General features: G+C 36.5%; 1 protein-coding gene across 2 annotated transcripts in view; it reads right to left on the reverse strand.

Moving 5' to 3' along the window:
• Window positions 1-25,645, reverse strand: part of LOC121370340 (ras GTPase-activating protein 3-like) — a 46,596-nt gene that overhangs the window by 15,718 nt on the left and 5,233 nt on the right. For both annotated transcript variants that reach the window (XM_041495504.1, XM_041495496.1), the window contains exons 4-20: window positions 25,164-25,265; window positions 24,652-24,734; window positions 23,309-23,468; window positions 22,872-22,942; window positions 21,862-21,990; window positions 19,990-20,140; window positions 18,474-18,622; window positions 17,729-17,843; window positions 16,814-16,888; window positions 14,846-14,969; window positions 11,420-11,526; window positions 8,791-8,868; window positions 6,046-6,129; window positions 5,409-5,482; window positions 3,664-3,770; window positions 2,711-2,793; window positions 1,138-1,208 (exon numbers count right to left, since the gene is read on the reverse strand). In XM_041495504.1, coding sequence (XP_041351438.1) covers window positions 1,138-1,208; window positions 2,711-2,793; window positions 3,664-3,770; window positions 5,409-5,482; window positions 6,046-6,129; window positions 8,791-8,868; window positions 11,420-11,526; window positions 14,846-14,969; window positions 16,814-16,888; window positions 17,729-17,843; window positions 18,474-18,622; window positions 19,990-20,140; window positions 21,862-21,990; window positions 22,872-22,942; window positions 23,309-23,468; window positions 24,652-24,734; window positions 25,164-25,265 — 1,763 coding nt within the window. The remainder of the gene's footprint in view (window positions 1-1,137; window positions 1,209-2,710; window positions 2,794-3,663; window positions 3,771-5,408; window positions 5,483-6,045; window positions 6,130-8,790; window positions 8,869-11,419; window positions 11,527-14,845; window positions 14,970-16,813; window positions 16,889-17,728; window positions 17,844-18,473; window positions 18,623-19,989; window positions 20,141-21,861; window positions 21,991-22,871; window positions 22,943-23,308; window positions 23,469-24,651; window positions 24,735-25,163; window positions 25,266-25,645) is intronic.

Genomic DNA, 25,645 nt, shown 5'->3' on the forward strand with positions numbered 1-25,645 from the left:
CCCATCCCAATATATGGAGGATGTCACGGAGTAACTCACTACAGTTATACCCCATCCCAATACATGGAGGATGTCACTGAGTAACTCACTACAGAGTTACACCCCGTCCCAATACATGGAGGATGTCACTGAGTAACTCACGAGAGTTACACCCCATCCCAATACATGGAGGATGTCACTGAGTAACTCACCACAGAGTTACACCCCGTCCCAATACATGGAGGATGTCACCGAGTAACTCACCACAGTTACACCCCATCCCAATACATGGAGGATGTCACTGAGTAACTCACTACAGAGTTACACCCCGTCCCAATACATGGAGGATGTCACTGAGTAACTCACCACAGAGTTACACCCCGTCCCAATACATGGAGGATGTCACCGAGTAACTCACCACAGTTACACCCCATCCCAATACATGGAGGATGTCAATGAGTAACTCACTACAGAGTTACACCCCGTCCCAATACATGGAGGATGTCACTGAGTAACTCACCAGAGTTACACCCCGTCCCAATACATGGAGGATGTCACTGAGTAACTCACCACAGAGTTACACCCCGTCCCAATACATGGAGGATGTCACTGAGTAACTCACCACAGAGTTACACCCCGTCCCAATACATGGAGGATGTCACTGAGTAACTCACCACAGAGTTACACCCCGTCCCAATACATGGAGGATGTCAGTAACTCACCACAGAGTTACACCCCATCCCAATACATGGAGGATGTCAGTAACTCACCACAGTTACACCCCGTCCCAATACATGGATGATGTCACCGAGTAACTCACCAGAGTTACACCCCATCCCAATACATGGATGATGTCACCGAGTAACTCACTAGAGTTACACCCCATCCCAATACATGGAGGATGTCAGTAACTCACCACAGTTACACCCCATCCCAATACATGGAGGATGTCAGTAACTCACCACAGTTACACCCCGTCCCAATACATGGATGATGTCAGTAACTCACCACAGTTACACCCCGTCCCAATACATGGATGATGTCACCGAGTAACTCACCAGAGTTACACCCCATCCCAATACATGGATGATGTCACCGAGTAACTCACTAGAGTTACACCCCATCCCAATACATGGATGATGTCACCGAGTAACTCACCACTGTTTCTCTTCCACACAATTCGTTGCCTGGATGTATAAAGCATGCTGTGGCTGGATCACCTGAAACATCTGAAAAACAGGAAAAAACGCACATCATAACTTCTTTAATGACATCTGGAAAATAGGAAAAAACGCACATCATAACTTCTATAGTGACATCTGGAAAATAGGAAAAACACACATCATAACTTCTATAGTGATATCTGGAAAATAGGGAAAACACACATCATAATTTCTATAGTGACATCTGGAAAATAGGGAAAACACACATCATCACTTCTATAGCGACATCTGGAAAATAGGGAAAACACACATCATCACTTCTATAGTGACATCTGGAAAATGGAAAAAACACACATCATCACTTCTTTAATGACATCTGGAAAATAGGGAAAACACACATCATGACTTCTATAGTGACATCTGGAAAATAGGGAAAACACACATCATCACTTCTATAGTGACATCTGGAAAATAGGGAAAACACACATCATCACTTCTATAGTGACATCTGGAAAATAGGGAAAACACACATCATCACTTCTATAATGACATCTGGAAAATAGGGAAAACACACATCATGACTTCTTTAATGACATCTGGAAAATAGGGAAAACACACATCATGACTTCTATAGTGACATCTGGAAAATGGAAAATAGTGACATCTGGAAAATAGGGAAAACACACATCATGACTTCTATAGTGACATCTGGAAAATAGGGAAAACACACATCATCACTTCTATAATGACATCTGGAAAATAGGGAAAACACACATCATCACTTCTATAGTGACATCTGGAAAATAGGGAAAACACACATCATCACTTCTTTAATGACACATTTCTCTGATAATGAAAAACTCAATTCATGTTAATTTACAAATGTTTTCTTGTAACTAGTGCAGATCTGTAATGTATGATTTGTTTATTACAGGACAGCACATGCCACAGCCTTTGATATACCAGTCATGGGGCACTGTTGAGTCGATCTATCCCAGTGGGCATAAAACAAATGTAATTTCAATGCTGTCTGTCCATCCATATCTGCCAACTCGCTATTTTTGTAAGTAGTCCCGTCGTTGTAAAAGGTGTGTACTGTCCTGTCTGTGGGAAAGTGCATATAAAACATCTCTTGTTGCTCTATTAGTAGTAGTCTATGTGGCAGCAGTGGGTTCTCTCTCTCTCTCCCTTCCTCTCTAACTTTATCTCACTCTCTCTCTCTCTCTCTCTCTCTCTCATTCTCACTCTAACTTTATCTCACTCTTTCTCTCTCTCACCGTCTCTCTAACTTTATCTCACTCTCTCTCTCTCCCTCCCTCCCTCCCTCTCTCTCTTACTATCTCTCTCTCAATCTGCCTCTAACTTTAACTCACTCTCTCACTCTCTCTCTCTCTCTCTCTCTCTCTCTCTCTCTCTCTCTCTCTCTCTCTCTCTCTCTCTCTCTCTCTCTCTCTCAACAAAGTGTAGAAAGACTAGCAAGTTTAAAATGTGCTGAGGAGTCTTTAAACAAATATGCCTTTTCTTTCCTTTCCCAACCCCGTCATACCCAAGCTCAAACATGGCCTTACATATTTCATCTTGAATGACTCTTCCTCTAGCTTCTCAACAGCAAGGATGTCTTCTATAGGAATGGAACACAGTGGCTTTTCATCTGTAAACAAACATGAATATACTGCAATAAATCCATGGCAACGTTTTTTGTATTAAACATACTAATACTAGTCAGTGTAAAATATTACTGGGTAATACAGTTTCTAAAAACCCCATTAAATCACACATTACTACAACTTCTTGCATAAGTTATAAATTTGGGTAAATCCAGTATTTGTAAAAGCGTGAACTGATTTTTCAACATTTTTATTTGTGCTTATATGGTGTTGACTATATAGTTACATTTGTTTTGTTGAACAACACCACTAGAGCACATTGATGTATTAATCATCGGCTACTGGATGTCAAACATATGGTTATTTTGACACAGTCATAGAGAGGAAACCAGCTACATGTTTCCATTAGTAGCAAGGGATCTTTTATATGCACCCTCCCACAGACGTGTTAGCACATACCACAGCTTTTGATGTACCAGTCGTTGTGCACTGCCTGGAACAAGGAATAGCTCAATGGGTCCAACATCAAGGATCAATCCTATATCAAGTGCAAATCAGGCAAGAGTTTTATAAATAAGTTAAAGTTTATTTTGCTTAATGACACCACTAGAGCACATTGATTTATTAATCATCGGCTATTGGTTGTCAAACATTTGGCAATTTTGATATATAGCCGTAGAGAGGAAACCTGCTACATTTTTCCATTAGTAGCAAGGGATCTTTTATATGCACCCTCCCATAGACAGAATAGCACATACCACAGCCTTTGATATACCAGGCTGGAATGAGATATAGCGCATGACACCCATTAACAGGGTTCAATCCTAGATTAACCGCATATGAGGTGAGCGCTTTACCACTGGACTACTTCCCACTCCAACTGGGCTATATCCTACACCTAAAATTAAACATACTCATTGTTTTGGAATATGACAAAGACTGATTGGTCAGACAGAAGAATCTGCGCTTGAAGTTCTTCAGTCCAAACCGTTTTCTTCCCTGGGCTCGTTTGATCAACATTCTGAAAGACAAACAGAGGCAGATTTGTTTAATGACACCTCAACACAATTTGTAATCTGCATCTATTTCAGCTTCAATATATGGTTTTATTTTGAGAGAGAGGAAAAAAGGAAATGTTTTACTGAACGACGCACTAAACACAATTTATTTTACGGTTATATGACGTCAGTTTGAGAGAGGAGAGACGAGAGAGAGAGAGAGAGATAGATGAGAGAGAGAAGAGGAGAGGAGCGGAGAGAGAGAGAGGAGAGAGGAGAGAAGGGAGAGAGTTGAGAGAGGAAGTGAGGGAGACGAGACAGGACGACAGACAAGACCGACACGAGAGAGTGAGGGAGACAGAACCAGGGAGAGGATAAACAGAGAGACAGACAGACAGAAAGAGGGACAAACAGAGAGAAACAGGAAAGACCTACAGAGTACAGACAGACATACCATGGAGAGAGAGAGATGAGAGAGAGAGGAGAGAGAGAGGAGAGAAGAGGATGAGAGGAGAGAGAGGGAGAGAGAGAGAGGACATAAGCGGAGGGAGGAGACACACAAGACAGACGAGACAGACAGAGAGAGTGAGGGGGAGACAGAAAGGGAGAGATAAAACAGAGAGGACAGACAGACAGAAAGAGAGACAAACAGGAGAGAAACAGCCGTGGACCTACAGAGCAGACCAGGACTTATACCATGGAGACGAGAGGAGAGAGGGGAGACGAGAGGAGACGAGGGCGACAGAGAGAGGAGAGGAGAGAGAGAAGAGAGAGACAGAGAGAGAGAGAGGACAGAGAGGAGGGACGAGAGGGAGAGAGGAAAGGGAGGAGACCCCGACAACAGACAGACAAGCGACAGACAGAATGAGAGTGAGGGAGACAGACAAGGGAGAGATAAACAGAGAGACAGACAGACAGAAAGAGAGACAAACAGAGAGAAACAGACAGACCTACAGAGACAGACAGACATACATGAGAGAGAGAGAGAGAGAGAGAGAGAGAGAGAGAGAGGGGAGAGAGAGAGAGAGAGAGAGAGAGACGGACAGAGAGAGAGAGAGAGAGAGAGAGAGAGAGAGAGACGGACAGAGAGACATAGAGAGAGAGACAGACAGACACAAACAGACAGAGAGAGACAGACAGGCAGGCAGGCAGGCAGGCAGGCAGGCAGGCAGGCAGGCAGGCAGAGACACACACACACACAGACAGACAACCAGAGAGGGGGCTGGGCAGGAGGGAGGCATCTCCTGCTTGTTAATGTGCTGCTTTAGGGGAAGATATTTCAGTTAACCAGAAGTTGGTTCTCATGCTTTTAGGTAACCGATTGTTTGGTTACATGAATTACATTTGCATAGCCAGTGAATTACCTAATCCTAAAAAACTTGTATAGTTCTGTACTACAATGATATTCTAAATATATTTTAAATTAAATTATTTTTCACTGAGATATCAAAGAATATTTTTATTTATCTACTAATTTGCAATACATTAAATGTTCACAAATTTGTTTAGAAATGTTTACAGCTTTAAATTTTAGATAAAAAAAAGAGTTGATAATGTAATCGTTTGTCAGTTAACATGATTTTGAAGTTGTGTAACGAACACACAAACAGAATGTTGGTTTTAATATTGTAACCTGTGTTTATATTGTGTTTTACACTCACCCTTCTTTGAGTATTATGGGCGCTTCAAAGCATTGAGTGTGGGTACCAGTTGGTGAAGACACAATATCGAGAAACTGAAACGAAAAATATTCTGATGTGTCAAACACTTAATGGTAATGAGTGATATTTTAAAATGTATATTTATAATGATAATTATATTACTTAACAGTAACATTTTATTTTAAACTCATGTTACTGATTTATTAGTAAGATTTGTTTTTTTTAAACAAATAATTTGTATTTACATTTTTCTTATTTTATTAATTTATTAGTAAGAAACAATTCTAGATAATAACTATAATTTATTAAATAAATTACATACTTCTATTATTTATATTTATTTTACAAAGGCTACATCAAATGATAACAAATTTTATAAAGCTAAATTAAATCATCACAAATTTTACAAAGACTAAACCAAAATATATCTTCTTTCACAAATTCTAAATAAAACAAAAATAAATCAAGAAATTAAGCTAAACCAGATAATACCTCATTTTACAACAAAACTAAAATTTTACAACTTAGGCCAAATCAAACAATACTTCATTTTACTAAAAATAAATCAAATGATACATTTTATACGACTGAACCACAGGATACAAAGTTTACAAATGCACAACCAAATGATACTTACCATTTTAATTGCATCAACAAACTTAGTCTCAGTCAAATCGTCAAAGAGAGGAATCATGTATTCTTCCTTCACACTGAAAGGCACCTGTCAAAAACAAGCAATATGTATCAAATAACACTTTTTTCATATCTCCTAAGTACATGGTTCATAACTGTGAAAAATGGATAAATTCTGTTGATCTGTAACAGTACAAAATAGCAGCTCAATATCTTGAGGCATTGTGAAAAACAATCTTGAAAAAATTGTATCTGGGACAGACGAACAGACGGATTTACAGAGATGGAAGGAAGGACATGGTTTATTTAACGACACACACAACACATTTTATTTACGGTTATATGGCGTCGGACATATGGTTAAAGACCACACAGATATTGAGGGAGGAAACCCGCTGTCACTACTTCAGGGGCTACTCTTTTCCGATTAGCAGCAAGGGATCTTTTACATGCACCATCCCACAGACAGGATAGCACATACCATGACATTTGATGTACCAGTCGTGGTGCACTGGCTGGAGTAAGAAATAGCCCAATGGGGCCACTGATGGGGATCGATCCCAAACCGACAACACTTCAAGCGAGCGCTTTACCACTGGGCCACATCTCGCCCCCTGACAGATGGAGATGAAACCTATAGTTCCCTGTGGTTGGACCGGTTGGGGACTAAAAACAACAAAATATGGCTCTTTATTACCCTCGCAGACACTTGTAATCGAGATAATAAAGCTTATTTCATTAGGGACATAAATCGTCTTTATTACCCCAGCAGGCACCCATAACGGGGAAAATAAAAATAATAATTTCTCACTGATTAATTATCATTTTTACAGAATACAGTCAAACCCGCTTATTTGCATACCCTCGGTGCTGATCGATTTTGTGCAATTAACCGGGTTAGTCGATTAACCGATAGAGTACCGACTTTCACTTTGTAACAGCCATCCAACTACAAAGTGGCATGGGAGACAGTCTAGCATAATGCGGTACTTCATACCGGAACTATTACAGTTAACACATGTCACATGCAGTTGGATATATATAAATGTAAAAAAAATATATCGATCGATATATATATAATTAGCATGTTTTTGTTTTAATCTGCCAGACCAGAAATCATTTTTAAAAAAACAACCCAACAACGTCCGTCACTGGGCGTCGTTTTCTAAAAACACAAACTTTGTGCATTAAAAAAAAACACTGACCATCCACTAGTGTACACAAAGTGTATTAGCCATGTAGTTAATGAGATAAACTTGAAACAACAGAACCATCAAAAAGTTCACGTTTCATCGGTGCACGTGTTTACAAAATGACGTCAGTTTCCGGAATTACCGGGCTGTTGATTGACCGAATGCGCCTCACCATAGAATTACGTGAACTTGTATGAATTTGCTGGTATGGTGTTCTTTCCCTCCCAAAAGATATGGCAAGCTTTGGTATTATTTGTGATCCCCAAATAATGACTTTGCTATTGTTAAGCAATTAAAGTTAAGCTCGGCTAGTGAATCGTTATCAGTTCCAGCAGTCTGCATTGCATGCATGACCGGTCTAACACAATTGACTTGACCTTCATGGTGCGGTCCGACTGATTGGTGTCTAACAATATAGCAGAAACTTAGGGACGATCCATAAATAACGGTCTTTGTTATGTTTGTTTTTTGACGACCTCCCCCACCAGTCTTTTTTTTCCGCTACATTTTCTGGGAAGCAAGTGATAAATCGTTTCTTTTGCGTTTAACACTGCATCTAATGAATAAGTGAACAACAACTCTTTCTCGGTCACATTTATTAAAAACATAACCGCCTAGGACGATTGATCTGTAATCTTTTAATTACTAACAAGGCTTCTCAACATAACGTAATTGACACAGAACAATGATTGCCCTGAACACGTCAATCGAATAGGGCCTCAATAGTTGAGTGCGCATGCGTACAAGCGCACAAGCGGTACTTCTAAAAATAATAGTCGGAGCGTTACCTGTTATTGAGTTGGCCTCTGATTAACAGCAATATATTGCAAACAAAACATTAGGTCTTAGGTTTATTCAACTTATTTATGTCATTCTTAAATCTTGTAGTCGGGTATTGTGATTCACCAGTAATAACGTGCACACCATCTCATTTGCATGTCACACGTCGACTCTGTAAACAGCGATTACAGTCGGCTTGACACACAGTGAGCTCAAACAAAACAGATTAATCGGTAATTTATTTGAGTTTTTTTGCCAAAGTTTGATAGACTTTCTCAGTCATTTGTGACATTAATTTAGCAAAAACAAAAAAAACTACGTTATTTATATGTGCAAATAACCGATATATAGCCTGTAGTCTGTGCAATTAACCGGATGTTTTGTAGTGTTATACGGGCAAATGGTTCCGTGTTGGGTGAAAATAGTCGATTAACCGAATTATGCTATAAACCGATGTGCAAATAAGTGGAGATGACTGTATATAGAACTTTGGGTTTTGAAAATTATCTGTGAACTGTGAATAAAATACAAAGTTAAAGCAATACCCAGAACACTAAAGTAGTTTACGTCGTTTCTATATACACTTTCATAGCTGTAGTCCTGAAAATATTTCATTATATCACTATTGACGCAGACCTTCCACACTTATTTTCTTAAATGTTTATATTACACATTTAATGATCATTTTAATTGTTCATGGTAATTTTATCTGATAAATTATTAATAATCAAAAATAAGAAATAGTCTTTTCATAGTGTAGTACAAAGAAAACTCACTGATTTGGAACTGACAACATTCACAAGACCTTGAACTGCTTTCGAGATCAAAGTCAGCGTTCTGCCTATCGAGGTAGCCTACAAAACAAACAAGTACAACATTTTAATATACTATAAACAAGCATACAAGAATATATAGATCTATAAATAAAAAAATGTCCAGCAATACAGATATAAAACTTGTACAAATATATAGATATGAAACATATACAAATATATAGATATAAAACATGTACAAATATATAGATATAAAACTTGTACAAATATATAGATATAAAACATGTACAAATATATAGATATAAAACATGTACAAATATATAGATATAAAACATGTACAAATATATAGATATAAAACTTGTACAAATATACAGATATAAAACATGTACAAATATATAGATATAAAACATGTACAAATATATAGATATGAAACATGTACAAATATATAGATATAAAACATGTACAAATATATAGATATAAAACATGTACAAATATATAGATATAAAACATGTACAAATATACAGATATGAAACATGTACAAATATATAGATATGAAACATGTACAAATATAAAGATATAAACATGTACAAATATACAGATATAAAACATGTACAAATATACAGATATAAAACATGTACAAATATACAGATATAAAACATGTACAAATATACAGATATAAAACATGTACAAATATACAGATATAAAACTTGTACAAATATATACCGTATATCGCTGTGTATTAGCCGACTTTTTGATACAAAATTTATCAAGTCAAAGGCTGGGGTCGGCTTATCTAAGGAGTCAACATTTTATTGGAAATGTAAAGTTAGAATAGTGACGTCACGGCTCGACTCGATCTATTGTCATTATTGTGCTCTGCATTTCCGCTTTCATAAAGGTTTAATATTGCATTTTAACACAAGCTATTACAAATAAAAGATATTAAAATTGTATATATATATGTTCATCTTTAATAAATGTTGGTGTTTAAAAGTTATTTAGTAATATTTATCTGTTTAAACAACAATAAATGGTGACCGATCAAAACAATTTCAGAAAACTTCGCAGGTCACGTGTCATTACAAAACTGCTTACTAAACCGGTGAACACGTTAATTGTTCCAGCTTCATTTGTTTTGTTTGTCGGCTTGGGATTAATCGACACGGGTGGTTGGGTATGGTAGGGTATAGCCGACTAGTAATGAAAAGACCGATTAGCACAATCAACAATGCAAACAGTCACTGTGTTTTTAACGTGTGGCTGCAATCAAGAATGTTTAGGTATATTTCGCTATCTTGGTACTTATATTTTACGAGAAATAAATTAACCGGACACCGTTTCTATAAATAGAAATCGGCTACTGCTTCCGGATAAGTTTGCTGTGACAAATGACGTTTGAAAGCAGATGTACTTTGTCATTTTGTAGAGACCACACAGACATCTGACTTGGTTAGTTTTATATAGGGGGGTCGGCTTATATACAAGGTCGATAATTTTAAAGCCGATTTGGAGGGTGAAACTAGGGGGTCGGCTAATGCATGGAGTCGGCTAATACACAGCGATATACGGTAGATATGAAACATGTACAAATATACAGATATAAAACATGTACAAATATATAGATATAAAACTTGTACAAATATACAGATATGAAACATGTACAAATATACAGATATAAAACATGTACAAATATACAGATATAAAACATAGATATGAAACATGTACAAATATACAGATATAAAACATGTACAAATATACAGATATGAAACATGTACAAATATACAGATATGAAACATGTACAAATATACAGATATAAAACATGTACAAATATATAGATATGAAACATGTACAAATATATAGATATAAAACATGTACAAATATATCGAGATAAAACATGTACAAATATATAGATATGAAACATGTAAACTAAAGATGTACAACAAAAAGTTTGTTTTGTTTAACTTAACCACTGGAGTACACTGATTTATTAATCATTGACTATTGGATGTCAAACATTTGGTCATTTCATGTATAGTCTTAAGAGAGGTAACGATCTAACTTTTTTCATTAATAGCAATGGATCTTTTATATGCACCATCCCACAGACAGACGGCCTTCGATATACAATGTACCAGTACTGGTGTACGGCTGGAACGAGAAATAGCCCAATGGGCTGGCCCACTGATGGGGGTCGATCCTAGACTGATGGTGCATCCAGAGAGCAGGCCTTCTAGATTATGGTAGCCCCACTCCCATGGCTAGTGATATTCAATGTTGGGCTAATAAATAACTAATATTACTATGCTCAACGGCTAGTGAAAACAAAAGTTGAATATCCTGTAACCCACTCCCACCCCCACATACCCCCCAATCTTAGTGTGTTTAAGCTCCATCTCCCTCTTTAGGTGACATATCCGATTATTACTATTAATTAGTAAAATTTTATTTACTTAAAGTAAAGTAGGGCTAATGGATTTTTAATTGTGGCTAGTAAATTTCTTATATTACTGATCCCATGGCTAGTGGATTTTATAAAAATTCTAGAAGCTCTGAGAGAGTGTTTAACTGCTGGGCTACGTCTTACTTCACACAGGTATAAAACAAACAGGTAAACACATAAGCAGTGACCAACCTGTGGCTCGGCGTGAATTTCAAAAAGCTTTGGTCCCAAGATGGCTGGAGCAAAGAATCGAAGGAACACAAAACTGCTGATGACTCTGTACTTTATCATGGCATTTTCTGAAATAAATAATATCACATATACATAACATAAAATACTATTAATTTTGTCCGAGTTTGGCTAGTGGTAGAATATTTTCCAGAGGTACAATGGGCCACTGACTGAAACAAATATAAATAGATTTTTTTTAAAAAGAACAGACCCTAGTTTCAGCCCATGAAAATGCACACTAAGTTTGGTTAATCTACAAATCTGTAAACACATTTGGATAAAGTTACAATTGAGGGAAACCTGAGTCTGTGACTTTGAAATGGTGAAATATCCTCTAAAAATAGACTAAAACTTGACTCCGTAACTGTTCCTTCTCAGATGCATGTGCGTTTTTAAACATATGAGAAATGCATTTTGGAATATTAAAAACAGCAGGATGACCAAAAAGACTTTGAATATACGGAAATGAATAATCTAAATAATAAAATCTAAGTAAAGTATGATTTAAGTTATCAAAAACAACTCTAATAGTATGTCTGAGTGTTTAAAAACTAGGGGATGTCCCTTTAAGGGTTTATGAAAAATACTGATATTAAACAAAAAGGAACAAGAGATCAGTGAATCAGAAGTCTACAGGTAAACCAGTTTTAAAAATGCTGCTTTTAATTAGTGATACAAACTGTTTTCATCATGGAATAAATCAGAGCTGCACATATTCAAGCATAAACACGAACTTGTCCAAGATCTGACTAATGATTTGTTTAACCCTAGAGCCCATATTTTCAAAACTATCTTAGCGCTGTGATATTGTAAAACTGTCGTAGTCTATGAAATTGCCATATTGATGTTTAAGCCTTCAACATTTTTACGATATAGTAACACTAACATACATGTGCTTAAAAACGAAAACTCGCAAAAAATAACGAAGCATATACTACTCTACATGACCTCTTCTTTTGCAATTTTACAATTTTTAAGCCCTGGGCCCATATTGTATAATCTGTTTCAGCACTAGGATCGTAGGCTATGGCGTGTCGTAAGGCCCATATGGTATAATCTGTTTCGGCACTAGGATCGTAGGCTATGGCGTGTCGTAGGGCCCATATGGTATAATCTGTTTCGGCACTAGGATCGTAGGCTATGACGTGTCGTAGGGCCCATATGGTATAATCTGTTTCGGCACTAGGATCGTAGGCTATGGTGTGTCGTAGGGCCCATATGGTATAATCTGTTTCGGCACTAGGATCGTAGGCTATGGCATGTCGTAGGGCCCATATGGTATAATCTGTTTCGGCACTAGGATCGTAGGCTATGGCGTGTCGTAGGGCCCATATGGTATAATCTGTTTCGGCACTAGGATCGTAGGCTATGGCGTGTCGTAGGTCCCATATTGTATAATCTGTTTCGGCACTAGGATCGTACGCTATGGCTTGTGTAGGGCCCATATTGTATAATCTGTTTCGGCACTAGGATCGTAGGCTATGGCGTGTCGTAGGGCCCATAAGGTATAATCTGTTTCAGCACTAGGATCGTAGGCTATGGCATGTCGTAGGTCCCATATTGTATAATCTGTTTTGGCACTAGGATCGTAGGCTATGGCGTGTCGTAATATCCATATTGTATAATCTGTCTTGGCACTAGGATCGTAGGTTATGGTGTGTCGTAGGGCCCATATTGTATAATCTGTTTTAGCACTAGGATTGTAGGCTATGGCATGTTGTAGGGCCCATATTGTATAATCTGTTTCAGCACTAGAATCGTAGGCTATGGCATGTCATAGGGCCCATATTGTATAATCTGTTTCAGCACTAGGATCGTAGGCTATGGCGTGTCGTAGGTCCCATATTGTATAATCTGTTTCGGCACTAGGATCGTACGCTATGGCGTGCGTAGGGCCCATATGGTATAATCTGTTTCGGCACTAGGATCGTAGGCTATGGCGTGTCGTAGGGCCCATATTGTATAATCTGTTTTAGCACTAGGATCGTAGGCTATGGCGTGTCGTAGGTCCCATATTGTATAATCTGTTTCGGCACTAGGATCGTACGCTATGGCGTGTGTAGGGCCCATATTGTATAATCTGTTTCGGCACTAGGATCGTAGGCTATGGCGTGTCGTAGGGCCCATAAGGTATAATCTGTTTCGGCACTAGGATCGTAGGCTATGGCGTGTCGTAGGGCCCATATTGTATAATCTGTTTTGGCACTAGGATCGTAGGCTATGGCGTGTCGTAATATCCATATTGTATAATCTGTCTTGGCACTAGGATCGTAGGCTATGGTGTGTCGTAGGGCCCATATTGTATAATCTGTTTTAGCACTAGGATCGTAGGCTATGGCGTGTCGTAGGGCCCATATTGTATAATCTGTTTCAGCACTAGGATCGTAGGCTATGGCGTGTCGTAATATCCATATTGTATAATCTGTTTTAGCACTAGGATCGTAGGCTATGGCGTGTCGTAGGGCCCATATTGTATAATCTGTTTCAGCACTAGGATCGTAGGCTATGGCGTGTGTAGGGCCCATATTGTATAATCTGTTTCAGCACGAGGATCGTACGCTATGGCGTGTGTAGGGCCCATATTGTATACTCTGTTTTAGCACTAGGATTGTAGGCTATGGCATGTTGTAGGGCCCATATTGTATAATCTGTTTCAGCACTAGGATCGTAGGCTATGGCATGTCGTAGGGCCCATATTGTATAATCTGTTTCAGCACTAGGATCATAGGCTATGGCGTGTCGTAGGGCCCATATTGTATAATCTGTTTTGGCACTAGGATCATAGGCTATGGTGTGTCGTAGGGCCCATATTGTATAATCTGTTTCAGCACTAGGATCGTAGGCTATGGCGTGTCGTAGGGCCCATATTGTATAATCTGTTTTGGCACTAGGATCGTAGGCTATGGTGTGTCGTAGGGCCCATATTGTATAATCTGTTTTAGCACTAGGATCGTAGGCTATGGCATACTGTAGGGCCCATATGGTATAATCTGTTTTAGCACTAGGATCGTAGGCTATGGCGTACTGTAGGGCCCATATTGTAAAACTGTAGTAGGCTATGAAACTGCCTTATTGACATCAAAGCCTACAACAGTTTTACGATATCATAGTGCTAAGATAGATTTAAAAATCTGCAGCCCAGTCTTAAATTTTTTTTTTAATAATGCAGAACACAACAATACATGACCTTTTCTTTTTTAAGTCCTGGATCCATATTTTCGAAGCTATCTTAGCACTACAATATCATAAAACCATCATAGGCTATGACGTGTGTCATAGTGAGGTCTGAGCCTACGGTGGTTTTATGAATCATAGCTTTGAAAATCTGTAGCCATGTGCTTAAAAACAAAATACGTTTGCAGAATGTGTAGAGAGCCAGTGTTTTACCTGGGAAGTGTGTGGTAGCTACTTCTTTCAAGGCGTGGAACACTTCCCTCATAATGACAGGGCAGACCAGACCAGAGTTCGTTATCGCTGTCACCATATCGACCACATAGTTCTTCAAGTTAGTCTGAAAAACAAAACATTTAATGATAAATACATTATACAGAGTCAAACAGTCTTTTTTATCGCTGTTATCATATCGACCACATAGTTCTTCAAATTAAGTCTGAGAAACAAGACAATTAATGATAAATACATAACACAGACAAACTCGAATTTGTTACTGCTGTCACCATATCGACTACATAGTTCTTCAAGTTAGTCTGAAAAAGAAGGCAATTAATGTTAAATACATAATATCGAGCCAAACCAGAGTTAACTTTTAGGCTACAGCCGCTGCACCTCACTTTAAACAGTAGCTGTAGCTTCCTCCCTTTTTGAAACAGCCAGCTACTTTGAAAAACAAGAATTCTGCATACCATACCATAAACGTATTCGATGTAGCCGACAGTTGCAGCAATAGATTTTCATCTCAATGCATGTTAAACACAATTTTTTTTTTAAATAAATAAAACAAAAAAAAAACACATTAAATACATAAAAATTGAACAATAATGTTAATATAACTAAATTAAAAAATAATAATTCCTGAAATTACCGTATTTGACCGGAAATAAGCCCAGGGGGCCAAGACAACTCATTGTGAGCTTAGCATGGGGTGGGCTTATTCCCAGACAAGGGGCCAGTTTTGTTAAAAAAATTAATAAAAGAATTAAATGAACTAGGAAGAAAACAAAAAACGTTCATTAGCACATCTATTAATTGGTGTTCCATTTGTTATTAATAAATAATAATTGTTTATTAATTAAAAAAAAGAGGTTTTTTTACTAGTATCTAATTATCAGAAACACACCTTCTATGTTACAATTACTTACCAGTGCTGTTTATTTACACCCAAAATTTAATGCTGAGAAGACTTAAAACAACAGCAATTAACAACAAACTCAATAGCGTATACACACGTTTCTGACACAGGCAGCCAGCTTACAGTTACACTGCAAAGAATTGTCAATCTAGGTCATTGTTCTTAGCCAATCAGAGTAAGGTATTTGCCTAATTAGCATTAACTGTTGACCCAGTGTGGTGGTAAAAATAGACATTGGTTTTAGTTCAGACTTCAGCTTGGTTACTTCAAAGAATACTGCAGGCATGAAATTGAAAACAATGTTACACACTGTTACTGTTAGACTGCTAAATCTCACTGGTGGTAAAATATTGTGTTAAATTTGTGTTTAATTATCTGCAGGAGGTATGACCTTTTAAATGAACTTTCGTGTTATTAGGTGATGAAGTTGGGGGTGGGCTTATTTACGAATGAGGGCCTCATTTCTTAAATGCTATCAAAACGGAGCGGGGCTTATTCAAAGACATGGGCTAATTTCCGGTCAAATACGTTCATAATAAAACAGTTCATTAATTTGATTAATTTGAATCACAATCTCTCTTATGTTGTCCAAAACAATGTTAAAAAAGAAAACACAAAAAAAACATATTTACTGTTAAATAGTCACCAACTTCAACAACTACTAATTTGATATTTAATTATCAGGGTTTCTGTCAGTGGGTAAAACGGGTATGGCGCCATACTCAAATTTGTGGCAGATTGGGTTTTTTAAAGTTAACCTTTTGACAAAATTAATTACTCTATCATTACTGTATGAATTTAACCCTAACCCTAATTTTAACCCATTTTCTTTCTGAGGGAGGCCAACTATACCCTCTATTGACTGTGGTTACATTCAATTCCATAGCGCCATACCCCAAAAATTCTTTCTGGCAGAAACACTGATTATGAAATGTTTTTCAAGATATATATTACATAAATTAAAAAACATATGTGGTTGAGGAAGCAGACAATAGATAAATATATCCTGTGAAGTGTCACCATTCCTCCTCTAATAGCACACTGACCAAGTTGTCGTTAATATTCTCTCCGTCCTTCAGTCGGGTGGAGTCAATCTCACATGCTAGCTGCTCAGAACACACCTAAATAAACAAACACCACTTAGAAATTATTCATATTTAAAAATACCACACAGAAATTATTCATATTTAAAAACACCACACAGAAATTATTCATATTTAAAAACACCACTTAGAAATTATTCATATTTAAAAATACCACTTAGAAATTATTCATATTTAAAAATACCACTTAGAAATTATTCATATTTAAAATCACCACACAGAAATTATTCATATTTAAAAACACCACTTAGAAATTAGTTACATTTAAAAACCACTTATTTATATTTAAAAAACAACACTTATGACATTATTCATATTTAAAACACTACATAAATTATTCTTGTTTTCAAAAACAGGATCAGATTTATAATCAAATTAAATGCTAATGCAACAGCATAATTAGCTTGTTCACTAATGAATTAACCGAATTCCCTGTTGATTAACAGTGTTAGAGTTAAATGTAGATAGTATACACTAGTACAGTATTTATTGATATTACACATGTACATAACAGTATATTACATGGTTAAATGATGGTTTTACAATATCCTGAAGACATTACACATTTTTATTATACGTAATTATTGATGTAACACTTGTAACAGTATATTACCTTGGTTTGAGAGTATCACCGAGATATTACACTAATATAGTAATTGTTGATATAAAACATCTAACAATGCATTACCTTGCTAATAGATGGTTTGAGAGTATCATGCAGATATTACACTAATATAGTAATTGTTGATATAAAACATCTAACAATTCATTACTTTGCTAATAGATGGTTTGAGAGTATCGTGGAGATATTATACTAATATAGTAATTGTTGATATAAAACATCTAACAATAAATTACCTTGCTAATAGATGGTTTGAGAGTATCGTGGAGATAAGGTATTCCCACTAGTTTCATCAGCTCATCAATCATCTTCGTAACCAAGGTGTTTCCTCGGAAAAAGGTGTTGCTGTCACTGAAAAAACACACAACATAGAGCTTGTGTTTTCATATCAAACAAAACCAATACAAGAAAAACTGCATAAATCTGCTGCAGATCAAACCGCAGTCGAGCACCGCTGTGTCGATCTTGTGATTGAGTCGATATGTCACTTGTGTTGACTGGCCCGTCCCGCCAGAAAAGTGTATTAACTATCATGTTTATAGACTATTTTTATCGTCACCATCAGAGTTTCTGCCAGAGAGTAAAACAGCTATGGCACCATATCCAAATTTGTTTGCAGATTTTATGTTTTTAAGTTAACCGTTTGACAAAATTAATCACTCTTATCATTACTGTATGCTTTTCTTAACCCTAAGGCTAAACCTAACCCATTTTCTTTCTGGGGGAGGCCCCCATACCCCCTTTTGACTGTGGTTGCATTCAGTTCCATAGTGCTGCACCCAAAAATTTCTTTCTGGCAGAAAGACTGACCATTGCTGTGTGCCAGTTAATCAACAAAAACCATACAAAACTTTTTTAGAACTGTCTCTTGTAGTTTTAACTTTAGCCTCATTAAATATTACTGTTTTGTATGGCCTCACTAAATTTGCTAACATTTTATGCTCGCTAAAATTCCCCGATTTACAGTTATTAATAACGTACGTGGTTTTTGACATTTCCCAGTCAGCGAGGCACTTGACAAGGGGGACTAGTTTGTCATGGTGGAGGAACAATTTCATCAAAGGCTGTGCACACTCCTGCCGGTTGTCCACAATATGCCCTAGGATATACGCAGCACTTGAGGTTATCGGCTGAAAATCAAACAAACTCTTATCAGCGCTATTAGATACACTCTATATTAAACAAAACAATGAAACATAAACGTAAACACTCTATATTAAACCAAACAACAAAACATCAACTTAAACACTCTATATTAAACCAAACAACGAAACATCAACTTAAACACTCTATATTAAACCAAACAACGAAACATAAATATAAACACTCTATATTAAACCAAACAAGGAAACATCAACTTAAACACTCTATATTAAACCAAACAACTAAACATAAACTTAAACACTCTATATTAAACCAAACAACGAAACATCAACTTAAACACTCTATATTAAACCAAACAACTAAACATAAACTTAAACACTCTATATTAAACCAAACAACGAAACATCAACTTAAACACTCTATATTAAACCAAACAACGAAACATCAACTTAAATACTCTATATTAAACCAAACGACGAAAATGAAACATGAACTTAAACACTCTATATTAAACCAAACGACGAAAGATAAACTTAAACACTCTATATTAAACCAAACAATGAAACATAAAGCCAAACAATATAACAAAATTAAACTGCATATTAAACCAAACAAGATAACACAACAGTAAACACTGTACATTAAACAACACAATATAATATTAAACAATACATCAGGCCCTAATCTGGAATTGAAAAAGGAGAAGTGATTTCTCCCTTCCAAAAAGAAAAGGGGGAAGTGATTTCTCCCTTCCTAAAAGAAAAGGGAGAAGCGTGATAAAAGTATACGAAGTGAACATTTATCAAAGACATTTCGTAATGTTTCGCCATGTTCCATATTCATTCCTAAAGGCTCCAAATTAGACACTCGGTCTGAATCATAATATTTGTTTATCATATATTACTACTTCTTGTAATAAAAATTAAGCAAAACAATTAAATATTTTCATTAAAATGTGATAGATTAAATAAACGATCATTAAATGTTATTGTTATGTTAAAATGAAAGTAATAATGAGTATTTTCTGGCATTACTGAAATTAATTTAGCCGAGAACTACACAACTCCTGATTAGTCAAATGTGTCAATGTACAGTCTGGTGCCGAAGTAAAACCACGGACAGACAAGGTGGCACTACATAAGTCAGTATCTTGACGTCTGTTGTATGATTTTATTTTTTTAATCGGATTAGGTCTATCATTTTACAGTGACTTCGACTTCTCATTACTGCTAATAACTTGGTGATTTGAGGCAAGTTTCAGAGTCAAGAAATTCCATTTCACAGGCTATGTATCAAACCAAATAATATATAACAACATGAAACTCATGAATGAGACTTACAGTTACCTACAATTGAAAATAACGTCCACAGATTTCTAACATCAAAGACTCACATGCACATCTGGGGACTGTAAGATGAACTTTCTGAGATCGTTGTAATAGTGAGACAAAAATATATGATCTGTTTCATACGAGATTTTCAGTCGTAAAGAACCCATTTCCTGATGATGATTTTTGCTGTGTTCTCGGCCACGCAAACAATACCTGAAATAGAAAACATAATTTACATACATATGTTTACCCATGGTGCATGTTATACAAAACATTTGTGACATGAGTTGTCTAGTAGCACCCATTGAACTCCCATGAGATGAAATCTCTCAAGATGTTAATGCAATTAAAATAGTGTCAGTAAGAATTTTCAGCATAAGTACGATAAACGTAATAAGAAACTGGAGAAAACATGAGGTGTTTTCTCTTTTATATATGATTTTGAAAAGAAAATGTTATTTTGTAATGAGTATTATTTGATATAGTAAGAACCATCACCTGAGAAAAACGTACAAATCATGCATTGTGAATAAACATTTGATCGCGTATGAAGTTTTGGTTATGAGAAAACACCAAAACCATAACCGATATAAGACCATATGTCTAATTTACTAAACTCTCACAATTTTTCAATCTCACAGTGCAATGTAAAAAGACTCACAAAAACACTGTGATATTATGTAAGAAAGCCTTAGAGAGTTTTGTGAATTAGGTCTATGACATATTGTTTACGACATATTTCTAGGGCTAAAATACTGTCAAAACATTCCAAGAACCCACCACACACTGTGAAATAGTGCAAGATGTTAATATCGTCGAAACATTCCAAGAACCCACCACACGCTGTGAAATACAGTACAAATCCTGTACCTACCAGCCTGTAGTCTGTGAAAATACAGTACAAGGTGTTAATATCGTCGAAACATTCCAAGAACCCACCACACACTGTGAAATACAGTACAAGGTGTTAATATCGTCGAAACATTCCAAGAACCCACCACACGCTGTGAAATACAGTGCAAGATGTTGATATCGTCGAAACATTCCAAGAACCCACCACACGCTGTGAAATACAGTACAAGGTGTTAATATCGTCGAAACATTCCAAGAACCCACCACACGCTGTGAAATACAGTACAAGGTGTTAATATCGTCGAAACATTCCAAGAACCCACCACACGCTGTTAAATACAGTGCAAGATGTTGATATCGTCGAAACATTCCAAGAACCCACCACACGCTGTGAAATACAGTGCAAGATGTTAATATCGTCGAAACATTCCAAGAACCTACCACATGCTGTGAAATACAGTGCAAGATGTTAATACTGTCGAAACTTTCCAAGAACCCACCACACTTTGTGAAATACAGTGCAAGATGTTAATATGGTCGAAACATTCCAAGAACCCATCACACGCTGTGAAATACAGTGCAAGATGTTAATATCGTCAAAACATTCCAAGAACCCACCACATGCTGTGAAATACAGTTTAAGATGTTAATACAGTCGAAATGTTTCAAGAACCACCATCTTTTGTAAAGTACACTGCAAAAGGTTAATATATACCGACGTCCAAAAATAACTTTACACAGCTTGAAACTGTATTATAGAAAACCAACAAATGGTATGGTGGGATATGAAAGTATCATGAAGTTCAACATTTAATGCCACAATGCACTTTGTGATAGATGCTGTGGTTATACGGTGATTTCTAAATTGGTTCTTTTCGATTAACAATAATATTTATCAAATTGCTCAAAGTCTATGTACCGGGTATGTGAAGTTTGTTTCGGACATCAGTTTAGTAAAAACAAATGTAATAAGAGCTTACCATGCACTGTGTATTGTATTAATGTCAAATTATTCAAAGTCTATGTATGTGAAGTTTGTTTCGGACATCAGTATAGTAAAAACAAATGTAACAAGAGCTCACCATGCACTGTGTATTGTATTAATGTCGAGACCTCGCAGCGGTATCCGCACCTCTCCAAGAAACGAGCCCCGGAACATGTGACCGAGAACCTCACGGGACACACGCGAGTCATCGTGCCACACAGATACACTGAAACATTGGAGAAACACACTGATTTTAAAACACAATTAAACAACACAAATAAACAACACAAACAACACAATTAAACAACACAATTAAACACAAATAAACAACACAATTAAACAACACAACACAAATACATACTAGAAGAATTGTTTGTCATTTTGGGGGGAATTTATTGATGTGTAGCAGTCACAAATTGGAAAAAATCATGCAGCATAGCTTGTTTTGTTTAATGACATCACTAGAGCATATTGCCAGTACAGCACATAAAATGGCCTTTGAAATGGCCAGTTGTGGGGCACTGGTTGAGAAGGAAAAAAATAATAATCAGGAGGATCAATCCTGCGACCACAGCACCTCAGGAAAAGGCTCCACCGACCAAGTTAAATCCCTCCCCTATTTTTCCATGACAATCAAATATGGACCTGATAACTGATCATAACACTGCTAAAAACTATATATATTTATCCTGCAACTACCGGTTCTATTGACAGATTATGATGACAGATAAAGCAAAGTCATATGCTGCTACTAACAGAATGTGACTTTTGATGTCACTCATGTGACGTCACACGCATAGCTACATTACAAAATCGCTCATTTGACCTCTAGGTCATCGTACAATGTGGCTCAAATAACAGAAATAATAGCTTTTCCCCATAATGTTTATGGTCTGCAGGATAAAGATAATAACTAGTTAATGACGTTGACTTATTTGCTTTATCATGTTCAGGCCAAATGAGAAATTCTGCTCAGCAAAGACTCGCCGAATTTCTCATTCTTACCTTCACAGGATAAAGCAGATATCCGACATCATTAACTAGTTATTCTCTATATATATAAATTATAATTGATCAACACTGCTTTAACCAACCTAAAGTGCCTACCTCAATTCTCCACTGAAGGCATCTTCAAATGCATACAATGTCCGGTCATGATTTTGTCCTTTGTTTTCCAGCTGAAAATCATTAAAAGTTTGTTTTCTTTAATGACAAATTTATGTTTTCTAATCATCAGCTACTGGATGTCAAACATTTGATAATTCTGACACACAGTCTTGGAGAAAACTCACTGTGTACACACTTTTACATTAGCAGGCACAAAACAAAATCTATTGCAAAATTAACGTTTTTGATTTATGCTTTTAAGAGGATGTACGAGGTATTTGTTCTCATAACAAAAAACTAAAATTAAATTGAATTTAAATTAAAATTTCATTCAGGTAACCGGCAGGTGATTTATCAATTTGATCAACAAGGATTTTAAAGCCAGAAATATAGATCACAATATATATATATATACACAAAAAGACAGTGTCACATACATCAAAGAAAAACGTTTCTTCAAACTGAGGACAAATGGTCTTCTTCTTGACATTTGTTCTCTTGACGTCTTTGTGTTTCGACTTATCGTGCGACAGAGTGACAACAGCATAAGGATTGCATGACCCATTCACTACTGACAAATCACTACACTCCAAAACCCTGCAAGTATAAAGAAATAATTTTTTAAAATAAAAACAAATTGTACAAATCTCAGTATATACAAGTAGATGGATTTTTTAGGTCAGAGTTGAAAGCAGGAAAAAGAAACATTTTGACAAACATTTTCATAAATGCTAAGTTAAAGGGCTATAACTCTGTGAAAAATGGGTAAATTGCCTAGAAAGTTAAACTTGATCTGTAACAGTACATGATAAAACTATACACAAAATGTCAGCTCAATATCTCAATGGATTGTGAAAAAAACATCAGCAAAACTATATGTGGGACAGACAGACGGACAGACACAGACAGGATGGAGATGAAACCTGGATTTTTTTAGGTCAAATTTCAAAGCAGGAGGAAAAAAATGATGTTATCAGTATGGAGAATTTTGTTTAAAAATGTGCAGACAAATTTATTATGCTTTTTAAAAAAAAAAGAATACGACACAAAAGTTGGGGTTTTTTTAAGTCACATTAATCGTAATTAATGCTACTAACCGAGCTAGATCCCACTCCATATGTGTCTCAATGCGAATACCAAAAAGATGACGCCTTCCCCACACACGTTGCTCTAAAATTTACTCAACACACTCTGGACTTGAATTTAAGACTTTGTTACTCATAGCAATTGTGAAATGTTGTTTTGCTGTAGGCAAAAAGTGCTCACCTATGACCATTTAGAGTATACCTATGGCAGTTTGAGTGTGCCTATGGCAGTTTTAAACCAGTCAATTTTGTAAAAAAAAACACAATTAAAATAAAAAAATTATCCTTTCAACAGACAGCAATACTTTTTATCCAGTAAAAAAACAAAAATGCCAAAATATGGCAATTCACATCACAGCTACGGCAATTGCTGTCAGTGCTACCATTAAGCTCTAGTACAGACCATGAAGGAAGTGTTTTATTTAACGGCACATTCAACACATTTTATTGACGGTTATATGGCGTCAGACATATGGTTAAGGACCACACAGATATTGAGAGAGGAAACCCGCTGTCACCACTTCATGGGCTACTCTTTTCGATTAGCAGCAAGGGATCTTTTATATGTACCATCCCACAGACAGGATAGTACATACCACGGCCTTTGTTACACCAGTTGTGGAGCACTGGCTGAAACGAAAAATATCCCAATTGGTTACAGGTGAAATACTGGTAAAATGAAACGGTCAACATACCTGACAGTCATCCGGTGTGAAGCAAATGATTCAGGGTTGGTGTTGAGGTATTCATCAAAACGCACCTCAATGTGCACTTTGCCCTGTCAAAATAAAATGAAAGTTCATTTTTAAAAGTCATCAGGGTATCAATGGGCCAATTTACAAAGCCTGTTTTTTTTAAACGCAGGTGTTTAAAGCATTGTAATTGACATGTATGTAGTCATAAGCAGGCTTTGTAAATTCGGCTCAATATGTTTAATCAAACACTTAATAAGTTTAAGACTAGGATACTCCTGGGGACAATATTTCAAAATCTTCTAGTTGTAAGTAACCAGCCCCAAGTTCAGCCAGCAAACGTTCATTTTGCTAATGTTCGCAAACTATTTTCTTGGTTCCCAACGTGACCATTTGGTTTACTGTGAAGTGCATAAACCAGGCTAGCACAGTATGATGATCCAATATGAATTGACAAGGAAGATATGTCAACTTTGTATAGGTGTCTGGAAATATAAACACAACAAAACAATTACCTGAACTTCTGCATCGACATCTTGATGTGTGAGAGGAAACCAGTGTTCCTTGTTGTGGTACTTGTATAATTCCTCCTTTTTCAGAGTCACCTTACCAAGCACCTGCAATATTACATTAAGTTTAGTACTAACTTTTTTTTAAATAAATACAGCACCATAATACTACTAGCAGTCTTTGCCTGGAGAATTTAGGGATCACTCCAGCTCCCCTCCACACTCGCCTGAAAAGTTTTAGCACAGTGACAAACTGATTGCTTTGCAATAAAAATATTAATGCATTTTATTTATATGTGATTGCTCAGCTAGCATCACTTTGGAAGAGAAATCTTGAGCTCGTCTCAGTTTTGCTCATGACAAAGATGGACTAGAGAAACAACAATCTAAAATATAACATTGCCTGGAGAATTTAGTGATCACTCCAGCTCCCCTCCACACTCGCCTGAAAAGTTTTAGCACAGTGACAAACTGATTGCTTTGCAATA

This window comes from Gigantopelta aegis, chromosome 1, assembly GCF_016097555.1.
Source record: "Gigantopelta aegis isolate Gae_Host chromosome 1, Gae_host_genome, whole genome shotgun sequence".
In the NCBI taxonomy this organism is placed as follows: domain Eukaryota; kingdom Metazoa; phylum Mollusca; class Gastropoda; order Neomphalida; family Peltospiridae; genus Gigantopelta; species Gigantopelta aegis.